Here is a 19,295-nt window from a genome sequence, read left to right as displayed (position 1 = left end):
AAAGCTACGTAGAACGGCCCTGGGGCGGAGGCCTCGGGGGTCTCCATAACTACTCAGCCATGCCTCCTACAGAATTTTAGAGCCCCCAAAGGCTTCTGCTCTTTCAAAAAGAAAATGTCTTCCAACCTTAAGTCAGCGATCCTTATCCTTTTTTTAACCCCTCATGTTTGAAAAAACACCTCATGTCTCGCAACAGCAAAATGGGGTTTGTTTAATATCTTCATGTGCCTTTTTTCTTTTTCTAAACAGAGCGACTGGTCTCCAGAATACCCACAAACCCCTTCACCTGCACCATTTTTAATTAACTGTTGAATCAGACTGATGAGAAACACCATCACCTGAGCTAATTTAAGCTTCTTACATATGACTTCTTAATCCACTGACTGACTAAAGCAATAGGGCTAAATTCTTAAGATCTTTGATAATAATCAATACAGTGATGCAGCTAGACATGTGTAGGCATCTATATATTTGATTATCAGTGATATATGTTTTATATTTTGGATCTAGATTAGAAAATTCAGCTGTGAACTTTCTTTTCTTATACACTGCAGTTAGTGGGCTTTCCACTAGCCAAATTTAGATCCAGCCTGGGTTTTGTGAAAGTATGTATTTCCATATGAAACAACGCAATGCGCACTTCACATTCCTGGAGGTTAGTTTTTCTTTAAAATAAATTTAGTTTTCACTTTCATGGAATGTAAAGATTCACAACTCCTGGAAAGTTCTAGCTTCCCATATAGTTCTTGCAACATGGAATCATGTCCCTGTGAAAATCAACTGGGAATACTTTAAAATTTTAAAATCTTAACTTGCATCTAAAGGTTTCCAGCCTGGCTTAACAGTTCTCTGATTCATGCTCTTCCCTGGCAAGGATTTCACTGATTTAAGATCCCTAAAATACAAACATCAGTTTTGGGGATGGGATGCTTCAGGTTTTATGGTGTGGGAAATTTCCTACAGACACCTTCAGTTTATATCACACACAAAATGTGGGATCTTTCAAGCTCATTCTTTCTTCAAAATGTCACTGTGAAGTTATTGTGTATATTTTTATAGGCAGAGATAAACAGTTGCAACAAGGCAAGCAAAACACTGATATAAAATTCTTTCATATGAAATCTTTTAACATTTAAAGTATATGACTTTTCTGAGCTCTTGCCAGCCCCCAAATAAAGTTGAATTAGGAGTACACATAACAAAGAACAATTCCCCAACACCTTTCCTACGGAACTCCAGAACACAGCAAGACAATTTGGACCTGCACAGCCAGTTCAATGCTTATCCTCACTTAACTATACAAAGTTTATTTCAAAAAGGATTAAACTTACTTTTATTACAGTAGTACTGACTACTATGAATGGGACACACTCCATTTGCTCCTTTTTGCTGGGCAAATTGCCTCATGCCTTTGCTGTAACTTCCCAAAGGCCTGTTGCACCTCCTCAGCCATGGCTTCATTTTATCCCAGCCCCCTTCCCAACAGAGATAAGGAAGAAGCTCTTTGCCTCTGTGCTTAGTATTGCTAAGTACTGGAACCTCCATTTTAAAAACTCGTGTTCTAAAGCAACCATTAAGCATTTGATATAAATTACACAGAAAATCCAAGAGCTCTGACATGAAAAGGCTTCCTCAAGTGACCACCATTTTCCAAAATACCTTGCCTACCAAAGAAAATGCCAAAAGCTCCATTAGGATCAAATTAAAGGTCATCAAGCCCAGAATCCTGTCTCTATGATCTATGAGTGCTCAGCTGGGGATACTTATCTTGCCGATAAGAGCAGGCCCTGTTTGTAGTGGCTCTCTCCTAGCGTCCGGCAATCGGCAGTTTAGGAACTCTTTGAGATAGAGGTCGGTAGCAGCAGGTGGACTTACCGTCCAAAGACGCACTACTCCCTCCTTGAACCAGGATACAGCTGCGGTAACGCTCATCAGGCACAACAACATTCTCCTAAACTTTTTTCTATCTTAGGGTTCATCTGACCCAGAATTTAAGAATTTTCGGCTTAACGCACCAGAATTTCCATAAGGCTGCTGGTTTTCAATTTAGACATACATTTTAAAAAGATAGTTTTTTCCTTGGCTTACAGAAATGTAGTGGTGCTCTAAAACTATAACATGACAACTGTTTACCTAACAAATAGTGGGTGAGAACAAATGCCTAGTTGTCAAATATACCTGGTGAAAGTATTAAGAACCATTTATTTTGGAAACTGTTCAAAAAGATCTCGATATAATCCAGTGTTGTTGTGGACAAAATGGAACATTCCACATTATCCGCAATCATTCTGGCAGTATGAAAACTAAATCCATTCCTGTTCCTGTTATTGACAACAGGAATACTTTTCACATTTTTAAAGAGAAAATGGCTGGACTTGAAGACTCTCAGAACTGTGTATGTGTGAACACACACTCACACCTTCATCTCAGACCATTCAGGATCTTTTCCATGTGTTCAGACTGTCAAGTAAGGGCAATCCAAAGGCCACTCTCAGATTTGTCAGCTAAATATAGTCCCAAAACACACCTACCCATGCAAAATGCCACATGTGTTAGTACTGTCTGACGGATTCACGCACTACAGGACATCCATTTGCATGGAAAATGGGGAAGAGATGCTGAGCAATTTGTGTTTACTAGCTGTCTAGGAGCTGCTCTTTCATATCTGTACAGACATAGGCTACGTATTTGCTCAAAAAAGTTTTACGCAATCTTTGTACAACTGTATAAGAGGCCCTGTTCTCCGAGATGCTGAATGACCTCCACTTTTACTGAGTTCATTGTACAAACTCCTACAGAACATGACTCCTAGTTAGGGCTTGCATTTTATGTTCCACCCATTGCCACTGAGTTCATTACAGTCTGGATTTAAATGTTATCATTAGTTACAACACGTAAGATGTGTGAAAGGGAATTAGCCTTATATAATGTCAGTTCTCGCTCTCGAAATTGTTTAAATAAGGGAGGAAAAGACAAATTATACAGTACAGAATGTGGTGTCTATATCATAATTGATACCTACCACATGTTTTTGTATTGCTAAGGGAATTCAAAGATGCTGTATTTGTGGTCATAGGCCAGAGCACAGGACACCGGATGCTTCCTGGGATGTAGCCTCCACACAAATTTAGCATCCTTGTGTAGTTTCAGGCAAGCAATCGAGCCTCTTCACATACTCAAATCACACGCTAACGCATAAAAAGCAATTGCTCACCAAAACTAGCCCCAACATCAAGTGAAGAATGGCTCAGGAAAAGTGGGATTCAATTTCTGGCACTCAGCTAAAGACTTATTGAATTACAATGGGCACTTATATTATCCTGCATTTCATTAAACCAAGCCTTAAAACAGGGCTAATTCTCCCTCACCACATAGAAGAGTTTTCATAATAAAATGTGTAAATCACTTCAAGACTCTCAGATATTGTAGTGGTGAATTAATACAATTACTCAAAGAGAGAGCACTGAACACTGTTGATTGAACACATTTCCTAAAACAAAAAAACCCCAAAAAACAAAACAAGAGCATTATTTTATATTAATCTCTATTCATATTAATATAAGAAGGTGCACTTATAGTCAAAATTCTACTGGGCCTTGCCTTTGAATTATTCATACAAAAAATAAAATTTACTTTGACTTTAGTTATATGCAGAGATCAGGAGGAGGAAGCAAGTTATGAAATAGGCTCAAATGATGCCAGGCTTTCAAGTACATGTCTGAAAACAGCTATATTTCCAAGGCAGTGAAATGGCTGTTAATCAACTACACAAAAATGTGTATGGAACATCAAGAAAGGATGTCCATGCTACTGCTGAGTGCTATCTTTTTCTTCTTGCTTGAACATTCCTTCTATAAGAGAGGGATTTATTCAGATTTTTGATGCAGCTTGTTCTGTTGTTAATGTACAATTAACTTCTACCATCCATTTTACTATTCTACCAGCCTTCAACTTGTGCACATAAACCCTGAAATCCTAGCTAAACTGCCAAGCCAGACTTTAATCCTTTGCAAAATACTTAATATAAATATCATATAAATCATTATAATTATGAACCATCTATACTCTGGTTGATACTAACCACACCATTAAAGGACTTGACATTTTATTTGGTCCACTCTCACCAGCTCTTTTGTGTATCTTCTATTAATGCAAACTTGTATTCTACCATCAGTAAAAGTAAAAGATTGCGGCAAATTTCTTTGCATTAAAATGATAGTAACTACACAGACAGTTTACAGTAAAACTGTTTACAGACAGTAGAAAAAAAGTGATACAAGAAAGTTCACAAAATCTCATTACAGAATACAGAAACTTTCAAATTCATAATTCTGTACAGTGCTTCATTGCTTGGCAATGAACAGAATGTTGATAAGATCTTGACATTTTAGATACATTTTAAATATACTTCATGTATTTTAAATACACTGAGCATATTTTAAATATACCCTGAACCATTGTGTGTTTCAGTTTCTGAAAGACTCCAGCTCATGAATTAAGTGTATAAGGAAGACCATGTTCCACTGGACATATCCTGTCAACCTCAGGGGTTTTGTCAGAGTCAAGTAAGGTAAAAGAATGACATAGATGCCTGTTGTGGAGCAGAATTTGATTCTTTCTGTGCACTGCCTAATGGTTTCCCCTTTTTTAAAGGCAAAAAGTGTAAAAAAATCAGTTTGCTTGCAAAGATCTTATAATGGAGTGTAAAACCATGCTAACATTTACGAACAAAAGGCAAACGAAGCTGAATGAGCATCACCAATCAAACTGTGCTTGATTTTCTGTGAGACCGGTAACTTCACAGCAGCAGAGAAAGCTAGACTGAATGTAACCGGCTGCAAAACCTTAGTTTTGCAGTCCTTCCAGAGTTGGCATTATGCCAGCGCTGCAGCCAGAAGTACAAAGCAACATGCCCTCACCCTTCTTACGACAGGATAGCAAAGTAAAATGATAGAGCCCTAATGGTTCAGTAAGCGGTCCAACCCAGTATGCTAGCTCTGATGATGAGAGAACTGCCTAAATAAAAATGACCTTTCTTAGCTGTGGCAATGTAATTTCAGCCCTGCTGGCAATACTGTAGAAGCCAAACCTCCTTTCAGTTTCAAACCTCAGCCTTTGAAAATAACATTAAAGGCTCATGTTGAGAGGCTGCCTTTTTTTTTTTTTTTTTTTTTTTTTTTTAAGGGAAAACTGAAATGTGTCTCCAGTTGGGAAAGTTCCATTTGTGCCTTCTACCGTGGATAACAGCGGCAAGGAGAGGGGAACTTCAACTCCCTGTCAGCACTTCAAACTGTCATCTAAATGAAAGACTGCAGTGGCCTTCAAAAGTTTCCATCAAATTTAATTTATAAGTGAAGTATCTATTCCTACATAAACGTCGTGCTAAAACACATCACAGAATTCAGCATAGCATCTGCCTAGCCATGACTCCAAATGAAAATATTATTCATGTTCTTGCCCCTATTTTCCATCCAAATATTTGTATAGTTTCAAATAGCTTAAGGAACCTAGTACTGACATCATTCCCATTGAAATCAATAAAAGCTCTGCCTCTGGCTTCAATACAAAAGGCCTCAAGCATCCTGTATTGACATCTTTGAAATACTAAACCCAACCTGCTATAGCTATAGCTGAAAGAAGCAATGTATTATTATTTCTATTTACTCCATTACAGTCTTGAACGCATGAGGCACTGTACAAACACATGTAAAGAAACAGCAGACTGTGGTCACACGGGGCACTAATCTAGAGCTGTTATCTCAAAACAGTCTATTCTGAAGTAATTGTATTGATCGACTTCCCTATGTTGACAAGGCCTGATACAGCAGCCATTGAAATGAGCAGAAAAGCTGAAGTCACTCATTTGTACTATGCACATCCTCAGACCTAATCTAACAGGGACAAGCTTTATTTCAGATAAAATGCTAATGGAAAATAGTAGATGGGCTGACTAGTAATGTATATCCAAATTGTGTGACAAACTGCAAAATAACAGTGTCCTACTGGAGAAGTGCACCCCCATTAGAGATGATGCAGGGAGAAGCAGCAGAGTGCAGTGCTGTGGGTCCAGGCAGCAGGAGGAGCAAAAAGAGATGCAGCATTGCAGCAAGGGAAATGGTAACAGAGACTGGTGAGAAAAGGGGAATACTGAGGAGGCACAGATGAGAAAGAGGAGGAAGAGGAAAGAGGCAGTGAAGCACAACAAGAAAGTATGGGAATCACTACTATAGATCAAATATCATAGAATAATCAGAAAGTCAGTGATGCACATGTATTAAACTTTATCATCATGGCCCTGGACTATGCATGACACCAGATGACAGAAAACCTACATGCAGAATCCTGTATCCCATCATAATTTAAAAAAAGGTCCTAAACCTGCAAAAAATCCTTAATTATGCATATAAATGTGATGTGCACATTCTTCAGTGGGACGATACATACAGTTAAAAGCAGCCTTAAGTTTTGTGGAACATTCATAATTAGAATGAAATGAGCACTACAGATTGAATTTGTATTTGAAAAATGAAAACTCTTAACACTACAGACTGCTTGCCTTTGGCTGAATTGAGAACTTAATTGTGTAACCACTAGTCTGCAACCTCCCAAAGGTCAGTTACAGACAAATAATCATCCCAGATGTTCAGAAAATCATTTTACCATGATATAATAGGCAGATACTAAAGGTCATTTGAAACTGAGGTTTCTAGTTGGGCTTCTATTTTGCCATAAAGCAAGACACACTAGAACAATTGAACTGGTATGTGGCTTTTTGGCATGTCAGAATTGTGCTTCATCATCCACAATGAACAAAGCAGTTCCCATTTATAGCTTTTTCAGTACTTGAATATCTGCCTTGTAAGAGAAATTGTTTTTGCCTAATGTTATGTCTGGTACTTCAGGTGTGGTCTAGCTTTTTATAGCATATTTTTACAGCATATTCTGAAATGCTTTTAAATCGTCTCCAGGCAAAAAAAGACATCAAAAGTTCTAACCTTTTCTGATCTCCCTCACTTACATCCAAGTGGCATTAATAGGACATTAATAGGCTATACGAACATAGAAAACATACTCCTTTTTTCATAAAGATATGAACGGCAGTGGCAGGCTGTTCTGTGTGCACTTTTTCTCACTGGTAGTGTAAGGGTGTCTCACCAAAACAGGTTTTCCACAACACATTGACTAGCTCTGTTCACCAGCAGCTGACGGAGGACCCGACTCCGGAGGGCTGCTTCCTGTAGCACTTTCCAGAAGTCACTGAGCTCTGTACGGGCCCAAACAATACGCTCTAACGCTGTGCCTTTTGCATCCCACTTGTCATTAACTTTAAGGTTTACATTCTTCTCTCCTTGCCTTGTCTTACCCGGGTCCGCTCTCACCCGCCGGACTCCCACCTGCTCGCACGCTGCCTCCCCCGCTCCTCCAGCCCCTCATCTCCTCCGTGCCCCCTCTGCGCCTTTTCCTGCGCTTTCCCGAGAACCGTCCACCTCCCCTCAGCCTCTTCCCGCCCCTCTCTCCCCTCTGGGCTTCTCCACAGCTCCCCCCCCCCGTGGCCCCCCGCCGGACACCACCTCTCACTCGTCCCCCCGTCCCCGGACGCGGCCGTGCCCCCGCCAGCTCCCTCCTGGCACCGGCCCCCACCTCCCCCCAAAACCTCCCCTTCCTCGAGGTCTGCTTTTGCTCCCCGCAGCCCAGCGTCATCTCCGTTCAAAATCCCGCCCTTTTCCTCACAGCACCCTCCCCCTCCCCGGGGAATCGCCCTCGCCCCTTCCCCCGGCTCCGCTTTACCTGCCGCGGCACGCGGAGGGGGGCAAAGGCGGCCCCGGCCCCGACCTCCTCCGCCCTCCCCTGCCCCGCGCGGCCCCCGAAACAAAAGCCCCCTTGTCGGCCGCCGCCGCCCCACAGCCGGGGGGACCCGGGGCAGTGCCCGGTGGGCGGCCCCGGGGCGGGGGAGCGGGGCCGGGGGGCCGGGGCCGGGCGGGCGGCGCCGCTCTGCGCCCTGCCCGCCGCCGGGGGCGGAGGAGCCCGTCGCCGCCGCCGCCGCCGCCGCGGCCCCGGCAGCCAGCGCCGTGCGCGGGCAGCTTGCGGCCGCCCGCTCCGCCTCGCTCCCCATGACGAGCGCGGACCGAGCGGCTGCAGCCGGCTGCCGCGCTCGCCGCCGCTCGCGCTTTTCGCTGAAACTTTGTCTCGGGAGGCGGGGGTAGCTGGCGAGCGCTTGCTGCCTTCCTTTTTTTTTACTTCCCCCGTCCCGGCCCCCCGTTCTGGTTACTGCGGCTGGGGTTTTCTTTTTCTTTTTTTGTTGCTTTTTGGGGAAAAGCGGGAGAAGAATGGGATTCGAGCTGGATCGCTTCAGCGGGGACGTGGATCCCGACTTCAAATGCAATCTGTGCAACAAAGTTTTGGAGGACCCGCTCACCACCCCTTGCGGCCATGTGTTCTGCGCCGGCTGCGTCCTGCCCTGGGTGGTGCAGCAGGGCAGCTGCCCGGTGAACTGCCAGCGGATCTCCACCAAGGAGCTCAACCACGTCCTGCCCTTGAAGAGCCTCATCCTCAAGCTGGACATCAAGTGCGACAACCACGCGCGGGGCTGCGAGGCGGTGGTGCCGCTGCAGCACCTGGGCGAGCACGCCGAGACCTGCGACTTCTCGCCGGCCAAGTGCCGCAACCGCGGCTGCCGCCAGGTGCTCAACCTGCGCGACGTGGAGGCGCACATGCGGGAGCGCTGCGAGGCGCGGCCCGCCGGGCTCTGCGAGCAGGGCTGCGGCTTGGTGCTCACGCACGGCGAGCGCCGCGCCGGCGGCCACGGCTGCCTGCGCGCCCTGCGCGCCCACGGCGCCGCGCTGCAGGCGCGGGCGGCGGCGCTGGAGAAGGCGCTGAAGAAGGAGGCGCTGCGCGCCGGCAAGCGGGAGCAGTCGCTGCTGTCGCGGCTGGCGGCGGCGCAGCTGGAGCTGCAGGTGACGGCGCTGCGCTACCAGAAGCGCTTCACGCAGTACAGCGCCCGCCTCGACGCCCTCGCCCGCGCCGCCTCCCCCGGCAAGGTAAGCGCGGCCCGGCCCGGCCCGCCTCGCCTCGGCGGTCGGGGCGCCGCTCCGGGGGCTTCCCGGCTCCGGGGGGGGGGGGGAGCGGGGCGGCGACGTTTCGGGGACGGAGCCTGCCGCGGAGGAGGGAGGCGAGCGCCGCGCAGCTCCCGCCCGAGCCGCGGCGACCCCCCGTGCGGTCCCTCGGCGGGGCCCGGCTGGGGCGGCCCGGGGGGGCCCTGCGCGCTCTGCCCGCCCGCCGGGCGGCTGCGAGCGGTGGTTGCGCCGAGGAACCCGCCCGGGCCCCCAGACCGCTCCAAATACTCGAGTTCGGCCTTTAATTGCCACGGTTTACTGCTTTCTGTGCGTGTGTTTTCTCATGCGACCATCGCCCTGGTAGCTGGATCCCATATGGCAGGTCACAGATCAAACTGCCCGGTCTCTGTTCTCTTCCCTAAAGAAACCTCTAGACAACAAAACGGGAACTTCCAGGACTGGGAATGGTATTAAGCCACCAGAAGTTGCCTCCCAGGAGTGACACTAAGCAGAGTGACCTGCAGAAGGGTGTCGTGACCCGATGCTTTCCAGACCCTTAGCTCACTTGAGCTGCCCGAGAATATGGCTTCCTGTGGAACGCAGCCTTCAGGACTAGCTGTTATGCAACTTGGACACCTCACCATCCGTTTCATTAGCTCAGCCATCTTTTTTGTAACATCAGGGTCCAAATATACGACATCTACTGTGCACTTACATTTTTCCAGAGCCAACTACACTGGATTCTTTAAAAGTTCAACTTAGGAGGAGAAAATTTAACTTGATTTCAGCCAGTCAGAAATAGGCTATTTATAAAATGACCAGAATCAAAAGCCAGAGCAACAACAATCCCAAAATTTTAATTGGAATGAGGCTCCCCAGTGAGGGAAGCACTAGAAGCCAATTATCTTTTAAATGAAGACATTCAAAGTCTTCCCCATGACCTGGAATGTGCTACCGCATCCACAGACGCAGCAATATTAAACTATTCAGAACTGTCAAACATCTGTATTGATACCTTTGGTAATACAGAAGTTCAGAAAGCTGTGGAAAGGAAACAAAACTTCATGTTAAATTCTCTTTCCCATGTCTCTCTCTTCTTTTTTTTCTTTTTAGAATTTCAGGGCAAAATATCCCACTGTGTTTTTCTGACTCAAAACAGAAATAGTATTTTAATACTGAATGTACCGTTTTAACTTCTGGCAATACTGTTTGATAGTGATGCAAGTTACAAACTCAGTAACACTTAAATCATAGACTTCACATTCATGTCAAGATTCAGGTCAGTCTCCTCCTTTTCCTGCAGCTCCCTTTACTTCACAGCAGCGTAGAGCAGAGCCTGCTGCTCCCACAACTTACTTGGCATGGAGCTGCCTCGGCTCTCCTCGCACGTTGCTGTTGATAGGAAAGTCCTCCCTACAGTCTTGCTGCGTGAAATAATCTCACTGTATCTCTACCTCCTCAGCTCTGATCTGATCCAAAGAGCACACCTTTATTCTCATATTGCTCCTCCTTCATTTCTTTTTGGCTAGTGTTGATAATGTTGCTTTTGCATTATTTAGCTCTGTAACATGATGTGAACTGCTTTTAGCATGAAAGGTGCTACTACAGATAGTTGTAAATATCCATGGTACATAGTTTCCAGCAATACCTTTTATCAAATTTATGGATACAGCTGGCCAAGATGACTGTGTTCATTTTCAGCCTTGTTACAAAAGGCTGTTATACGGTTTTCTGAAGCAGCGCCTAATCTGAAGAAAGCTGAGAGGTGTCATGTCACCGCAGACTTGTGGTCTAGCGGTCAATCAATTACGTGTCTTTCACAGCATTTTGGGCAGCTTTCCAATGCTAACAGCTTTAGTCTGCCCAGCTCCCAAAGAAGTACAATCAGGAAACTCGCATCTTTGTGCACCAGAGAGTTTTTTAAAAGACTCTTGGTAATCACCTAGTGCAGGGGATGCTTTACCGATTTGAGAATGTGGCTTGTATCCAGGTTTTTACTCTGGGGTTATTTTCTCAGAGATGCTAGCATGGACTGTGCAGTACAGGATGCAGATTATAAGCACTCAGCAGGACATACGTACTTGGCTAAAGATTAGGTCCCTGCACACCTGGATTATGTGCATGATAATACAGAACAACTGATTTTTCAGTTTGATTTCAATTTCAGAATTAACTGCTTATTCAAAGCATGCTGTGTCATTGCTATCATTATTTTATATAAACATTATTCATACTTCAAATATTTTGTTAGAAGCTGTAATTGTTTAGTCTATGTTAAAGCACAGATAGGCCTAGCACTAATGAACTGGGTTCATAGGTTAAATGTGGTGATTCCAAAACTTACTGTAGGGTGTTCGGGGTTCTCTGTAGGTTAAGAGAAAAGGTCTTCTGACTTCTTTGCCTGATGGCTGCTTGTCACTACAGGTGGAGAACCAATCTAGAATAAATGAGATAACATATCCTGTAGTCATAACAGAAGAAACGTCCACTCACAGTTCTGTTTAAATGCTTAGTTAAAGGGGAAATATGATGGTGATGGACATTAGGCCATTTGCAACACTAAAGCTGTTCAAAGACTGGGATTCATGGTCTTTTGGTTAGGGCACAGATTCAGCAACTTTGGAGACCCAGGTCTGGCTTTGCCTTAGCATAGACTTTCTTTGTGATACTGGATGAATCGTATAGCTTTTCTGTGCGTTGACTTCCCATTTCTGAAGTGAGTTTTATACCACTGCCATAACTATGTTGAAGGAAGACATACGCAAATATATATATTTTATACACACACACAGTCTCACCTGTAAATATCTCACAATTTTCTAAGTCTCTTATGTGCAGTAAATGACTTCAGCTGTGTTTTCCATGTGTGTTCTTCCCCATTCTCTTTGTCACTGAGGGAACATTTTCATTTTACTATGTATTTATTGGATGTCTGCTTTGTGCTTATTCCAAAAGATGAGTTTGAAAGCGCATTCAGAGAATGACTATTTATTCCTTGGTGGGGAGAGGTGAGGCTTATTGTGGCAAGCTTGAGGAGGGAGTGGTAGGGAAGGTACTGTGTCGTATTCAAAATTAGTATTTTCCTTGATCAGACATGTCAATCCTGAAACATGAAAGTCTGAATAAACAAGAAAAACCTCATACTATTCAAACAATGCTTAATCCTTGCAGACACATACCACTGTTCACACCTATTGATAAGCTGCTCTGGTCATTCCTTTAGGTACCCAGCCATCAAAGTCCTTTGGGAAGAAATGAGCAAGGGGGGATGAAAATCAATTTATAAACCTAGCCCATGGCACTACAGATAGCAGAACAGTCTGAAAGCCATGCATGGCAACGTCAGCTTTGAGGATGACATTTTAGACTGTACAAGTGTCAGTCTCTAAAAGGCAAATAAAGAATTTTAAAGTCTTATGGCCTTTTGCTATACTGACTACCAAAGGCAGTGATAGATTTTCAGTAAACATCAGAAAGATAGGGAAAACAGTTGATGATCTGGTATTTAGGACCTCAGATTTGGTGCCTCTATGGGGGGTGATAACAGCCAAATTTTCATTTTATAAAGCGAAATGAAGTTCTTTAAAACAAGATCATATTTTTTCTCCGACTGTCCCCCAAACAAGAGGAGTTGGGCTCGTCCTGGCAGCCTTCTGGTCAATAAATAAGGAGCTGAAGTGTTTCCTGTAACTAAGACTGACCTTCTTAGCCACAGTATTGCCAAAGAAACTGGAGTCTTCCAAAATATAAAGCAAAAGCCAGTCTATTAGCTCCACATTACTCAGCTGGGAAGTACAGTAATTTCAAGAATTATGTTTAAGCGTTTTATTCAGCTGTGGGAATACAGCATGCCAGTAACCATCAGGTTTGCTGCAGAACCAGATGACGGGGCAGGGCTGGATGGAGGCCACAGCATTTCCAGGGTTACCTCACTGTTTGATGACTGTTTCACTGGAACGTTAGACACGTAAGCGGAGAAAAGAAAGGCAGAGCCCTGCAAGAATCATTTTCGTTGTGGCTTACGTAAGAGGCAAAGATGGCTGTTTAAGAAATTGCTAAGATGGAGATGTAAATCTGCAGAAGTAAAGTATTAAAGCGACACACTGCTGCCTCCCTTGTGCCTAGGTATTTTAGCACATATGGTGGAATTATCACTCTGCAACATCATTTGGAGTTGTACTCTGTAACACTGCTCTGCTGCCACAGACAAGATGGAGAAAATCTACAAATCCATCAGAACTGACTGAGAGTTTCTTTAAAACCCCCATGGACACTTTTCAGGAATACTTACAAAAAACACTGCATTAGGGTTCTTTTTCCACAACTTTTGAGTCTTTCAAACCTACCTACTTTAAAACTGGTTCTGCTAGGTATAAACACATAAACTTTTACCCGCATAAGGAGGTTTTAGTGAAAACATTCAACTTTAATTACCAAAAGTGTCTTGAGAGCAATGTAGTAATTGATTCTTGATTGTTCTAATTATTTGCCATCTTAAAAAGGCATAACGGGGGAAGTAAGCAGTGACAGAAGCACATGCTTGTCTTTCAAATGCTGAATTATCAGCCTGTGAAAGTGGTCTCGCAGGGCCGGAAATCTGCTCCCTGAAATACTGTCTGAGGTGTGGGTTTGAAGACTTGCGGGGAAATAGCTTTTACTTAGTTTTCCAGTCCTCCTCTGGGCACCTGACTCTTACTGATGCTGAGCATAGGCAAGTTCAAATAAAACCAGTGGGAGCTGGCTCATGTCTTTCTGTATCAGGTCCTAGCCTACTAATTAGGGGACCTGCAGGAAAGATAATGATCACAAACTGACAAGAAAATTATAAACCCCGTTTTCAGGTGGAGTATGTTGTTGGAGCACGTGGTCCGTGGAGTTCTTCCAGTTTACACTGGCAGGGAATTTGGCTCTGTTATCACCCCTGAATCTGTAAGAGTAATTAAGTAATATAGGATTATTTTGACATTTTTTACAAGTTTAAAAGACATTAATATTTGATTGACAACTTCAAATTGACATGTTAGAAGAAAAATGGACAAACTAAAAACATCTGCATCAAATTACAATGTAACTGTTGTAATTTTTGTCATTAATTGGTTATGAAAACCAGACTTGTAAGATAACTTCCTCTAATTTTTTTGTGTTCATAACTTTTTCACCCTTTGGATAAAAAAAACAAAAAAAAGATCTTGGAGATAGCCATGTTCATATATATCTGCAGATGTACAACACAGTTCTGACTATCCTATTATTCTTAATTCTAAAAAGATTTGTCACTCAAATGCCTTTTTGTAGTGTTGTAGTATTAATAACAGCCACTTAGTATATTTTGAGGATTTAGTTCTATTAATTTACATTGAGACAAAGTTAAGTACATGCAATATTAAAGACAATTAAGTACCATCACGGTGTCACAAAGGACATTTTTATATAAACTCATACCATATCTGTACTTAGGAACAAGCCTGAGTAAGAGGACAGGATAAGAGATCATGTTTGCACAGTGCCTCAAATATTAGAAGACGTCTTTCTTGTCTTTCTCTGTTGTACATTTTTTGTCTAATCAGAGAGTTTTTGCTAGAGTTAAGATTCTGAAGAACAAAATTGTTTAGAATTGCTTTACAACAGGCACTCTGAATAGCAGTTAGCATCCTAGGCCTTCTGCAAAAAACATAGCAATTTTGTTCAATGCTAGTTTCTAAAACTCACAAGACAATTGCTGTTGTATAACACTTCATGTTCGATACTGCCTAAAACAATATAACGTAGCTTGCAATAGAGAGAAGTAACATAAAAATGCAGTCCTAAGAATCAGTCACCCTCGAGCATTGAAAAAGTCAAGAATTTGACTATTGGAAAGATGGAGTATTTTACATAACACATCACATATGACTAGGTAATATGGCAGGAACCATATTACATATAAATATCTTCTGTTGCTGTTAAATATGTCACTGTAGATCTCAATAAAAATATGCATAAATCTTAAAGGCTGGATTTGTGAGAGAAGCACTGCTGAGAACAACAGGGCAGCTGGGATGTGACAGACTGGAGCTGCTGAGGTCCGAGCGTTTGTGAAAATTTGTTCTAAACATTTTTCTCTAAGCTTCACGAAAAAACACCAACAAACAAACCCATCAAACCTGGATAGAAGTATTATACATCCTCACTTATCACTTAACAATACACAAATGTTTTGAATACTTTTATCTGTTTTTTGTAGGGTGAAGAAACTAAAGCACTGACTCTTGTCCTTCATCGTGACTCTGGCTCTCTTGGATTTAATATTATTGGTGGCCGACCATGCATGGTATGTTAATTGTTAAAATATGTTTGCCCTTTCCAGTTGGGAAAAGCATGTAGGTCAACACTTAGAGGAAAAATGCTGCTGACAAGTACTTGGTTCTGCTGGGATTCTTGCAGAGCACATCTTATATTCAGTTTTATATTGGATGTCTATTAACTATACCGTCTTTTCTCTCTCAACATATTTATTCTCACACATGATCACAGCTAGAAAACTAATGTTACATAGGTGCAGTGTCACTTCCAAAATGGTAAAACCCTTGGTACCTGTTTCTTAAACCATACTGCTTTGAAGATGTTGTATGAGCTCAGAGCCCACAGCTTCAGGCCCTTTACAGTTCATTAAGAAAATGTCACTTACTCTTCTTTCCACCAGAGGTTAAGCAGCCCTCTCTTCAGGTGAAGGGACGTAACTTTAAAAAATATATACTTTTGAATTCTATGATTTCAGCAGATGTTTCCTGCACCATACACTTACTAATGTATTTTTTCTTGATGCTTGTTGGCTGGTGCTGTTGCATATGACTTTAATTAGATCAAGGAGTAGATTTTAACTTGTCCTAGTAATTTAGAAAGTATTCAGAACTAGTTTTTGGGCTCTCAGAGATGTGACATTAATTATGATTTATTCCTAGTAAATTAACTTGAAGGTTATACTTTCCTTATAATTAACCAGTTTTTCAATTACGCTTCTGAGGCATCGTTCTGCACTGATGGAAGCTGATTAGACAATAGGCATGAATATGAAGATACCTTGTTAGCTATAAGTTGTTTGCCACAGTTTTATTTTTAAACATCTAGAGGAAGAGCTGTGCAACTAAAAATAAAAATGTATTGTTGTCTTATGTTTGATATGCAAGCAGGCTGCCATCTCACTGAATTTTACATTAAGAATAGTTATAATGACAATTACTACTGAGCTTGCCTAAGTCAGGGAAAAATGATTACTTTCAAATAATATAGCTAATTAAAGTCCATTCATGGCTGTATAACTTTTTAAATGGGAGTGTCCAGTGCTCCCATGAGCACATAGTAATCCCATAGAAACCAGCAACATTAAGACATCACTAGGAATATTTCTTTCAAATTACATGCACTGTTGTGACATGGACAAGATTTAGCTTAGGGCAAATTATAGTTCAAGATACAATAACACATTTTTCTTTTCATCCTTAAAGGACAATCAGGATGGTTTGTCTAGTGAAGGAATTTTTGTATCGAAAATAGTTGACACTGGGCCTGCTGCTAAGGAAGGAGGGCTACAAATTCATGACAGGATTATTGAGGTATGTGAATACACTATCCAGTCTCTTTTAATAGTGTGAGTTCCATGTGAAGTCTTCAAATGGCACGATGTTTAGTGTGGGTTTAGGAGAAACGTACCACGGTAAACACTGTCTAGAAGACATGTCTGTTAAAATATGCCTGACTTGATTCAGTGCTGACCTTTCTGGCTTTAGGTATAGTTCTTACCTAAATATAGAAACCAGATTATGGATGGTATGTGCATGTCCTGACTTTGAGGAGCTAGCATCTATCTGGTATGCTATAGTTATTTCTTTTTAAAGCTATTGGAAACTCGTAAGTTATTTAGTTAAAACCATATGTGAAATATCTGTAGTGTAAACCATGATTTTATTTATCTTGGTTTCTAAGACCAAGGATAAAAAAATGTTTTGAACAGTTAGAAAAAATTCTGCTATGTAATTTTTGTATGGTTTATTATAAACCTGTCTAAGTAACTCCTTTAATGTTGTTTGTAATTCCTCATGTTATTCAGACTCCGGTCTGAATTTCTTCTCATTTTGCCAAAGTCTTGACCTCAATAAAAAGTCCTTCCTGTGAAAGAGATGGTTGCTTGAGATGTTTTTCATAAGCTGCAGTGAGCAATTTTTTTTTTTTTTTTTTTTTTTTGAGAGAAGTTAGGTTAGTTTTCATGAAACAAAATGCAGCTGATTGGGAGTCAGTTCCCATTGTTTAGCATTTTACAGTTAAGAAAAAGTATTCTTTGCTGTCTTTTATTTTTGTAGACTGGAGAAACTTTGAGTCTATTGTTCAAAAAAATAAGTGCAGTGTTTGTTGCCAAGGATATCATGGAACTGCCAGTTTCTCTAAGTAATGGAATTCCATTGCTCTTATGTTTTGCAAATGAGCAATAAACAGCTGTTAAGGATTTTCTGTTGGCAGGGGACGTGTATTTGGTATTTTCTGTACTGTTATGATAAACGGTATTCACAATTTAGAAAGGATATAAAATATTAATTAAGTTTCTTCATATGAAAAAGAATCAAGCCACAGTAGCAGTACTATAAAAAGATAAGAAGGTGAGCTTTGAAATGATCTAGAATTTCTTAAACTCTATATATGATGTAGCATGCTTGTGAAAATGTGTGGACGGTTTTGTGAGAACTGTGCAATTTTTGTTTGAACTGAAAATTTTCCTATAAAAGAAAAGCGTATTTGAAAAGCTGTCATCCATTTCTGAGTAGTATAGAGCCACACAAACAAAACTACTATATGAAAAAAAAACTTTTGAAAATGAAATACCCCAAAGTTAGGAAATGTCCTAGTGTCTCTATACAAACTTAATTCAGTTCTTGAGTGTTAGTGCCGTCATTCAGTCTGCAATTACAGTGATACAGCATTTTTCCTCTCAAACCCTGCCTTGCTCGCAGCACGGGGGAGCAGCTTGCCTCCAAGGGGCTTCTCTCCGCACTGCCCTTCTCTGTCCCCTTTCTCCACGAGTTTGGCATTTGGCCCTGGCTAGGCTAAGCAACTGCCTACCACCGCGCTGTGCATACACTAAGGACCTAGGAAGAGCATAGAGAAAGAGAGGCAGGGTGAGATTTTGTGCCATACTTCTGGTCTGTATCTCTCCTCTTTTTAAAGCCCATGTGAGCAGCACGGCATCAGGCTAAACACATCCATTCGTGTGGGGTCTTTCCCACAATTCCAGGTTGTATTGGTGGATAAGAGAAAACCCTAAAATAAAGGCCGGAGGGCAATTTCTTATATTTATAACACACCATAACAACCAGGGTGCAGGGTGTTGACAACTCTTTTTGTGCTGACCGCAAATTCATTTTCATATTCACTTTTCTCACCTTTAAATATAGACAAAATGCTGGTGAAAGTTTAGCGCATTGTTTCAAAATTGTTGCCTTTGGGTGCATCCACATTAGCATTTGAGTTTGGATTAGGACTGTCCTTTTGAAGCAAATTTGTCCGTGGTCGCCAGCTGATGCGTTTCGATTCGCACGTGGAGCGGCCTGCGTGTGCTAACTGTGTTCCCTTCAGGTGAAACACTCATTTCATGCACCCCGGCCGCTGCCTGGCATTCACAGAACTAGACTGGAGATGGTCTGATGCAAAGCCCTTGAAACACACGGACATCAGCTCCTGGAAACAACTGCTTCATGCTGTATTCTGTGCAATTTATATTTAGTGCAGCATATTTAACCCTAGTTTATGTGAGGAAACAGAGGTTACCTGCATCAAGACATCTTAATATCACACTAAATCCCAATATCTTATATAATCTAAATATCCTGTAAATGGTCTAGATGAAAATTAGGTAAGGTACAACGATGGTGCCCTTCTAGAGGTAAATTTTTTTGTAACCTTCCCACTGCCCAAATTTTAGTCTGGCAATTCAGCTGAAAAATCAGTCACTGAGATAGCTGCAACTGGCCGGACACAGCAGCAGGACTTCGACGGAACGTAGCATAGAGAATAGAGCATCTTAGCACGAGGGAAAGATGGTAACTTAACTATCTAGAACTGAGTACACTGGATGTTTATTTTGTTATATTCATTTAATGCTATGAGTTTATGCATCACCAGCATGATTTTAAACTGAATCTTTTGTAAAGAACTCTTTCCAATATAAGCCACTGAGCATAGCATTTCCAAAATTAATTCCAGTGACCATCACAG

General features: G+C 42.1%; 1 protein-coding gene across 1 annotated transcript in view; it reads left to right on the top strand.

The window, feature by feature from the left end:
* The first annotated feature begins 8,052 nt into the window (after positions 1-8,052).
* Positions 8,053-19,295, top strand: part of PDZRN3 (PDZ domain containing ring finger 3) — a 158,890-nt gene continuing 147,647 nt past the window's right edge. The window contains exons 1-3 of the mRNA XM_067303505.1: positions 8,053-9,038; positions 15,277-15,363; positions 16,538-16,645. Of these exons, the coding sequence (XP_067159606.1) occupies positions 8,328-9,038; positions 15,277-15,363; positions 16,538-16,645 (906 nt within the window). The 5' untranslated portion in view covers positions 8,053-8,327. The remainder of the gene's footprint in view (positions 9,039-15,276; positions 15,364-16,537; positions 16,646-19,295) is intronic.

Source organism: Apteryx mantelli, chromosome 12, assembly GCF_036417845.1.
Source record: "Apteryx mantelli isolate bAptMan1 chromosome 12, bAptMan1.hap1, whole genome shotgun sequence".
NCBI lineage: Eukaryota > Metazoa > Chordata > Aves > Apterygiformes > Apterygidae > Apteryx > Apteryx mantelli.
Note: the sequence above shows the minus strand (reverse complement) of the source record. Positions and strands in the feature narration are given on the sequence as shown.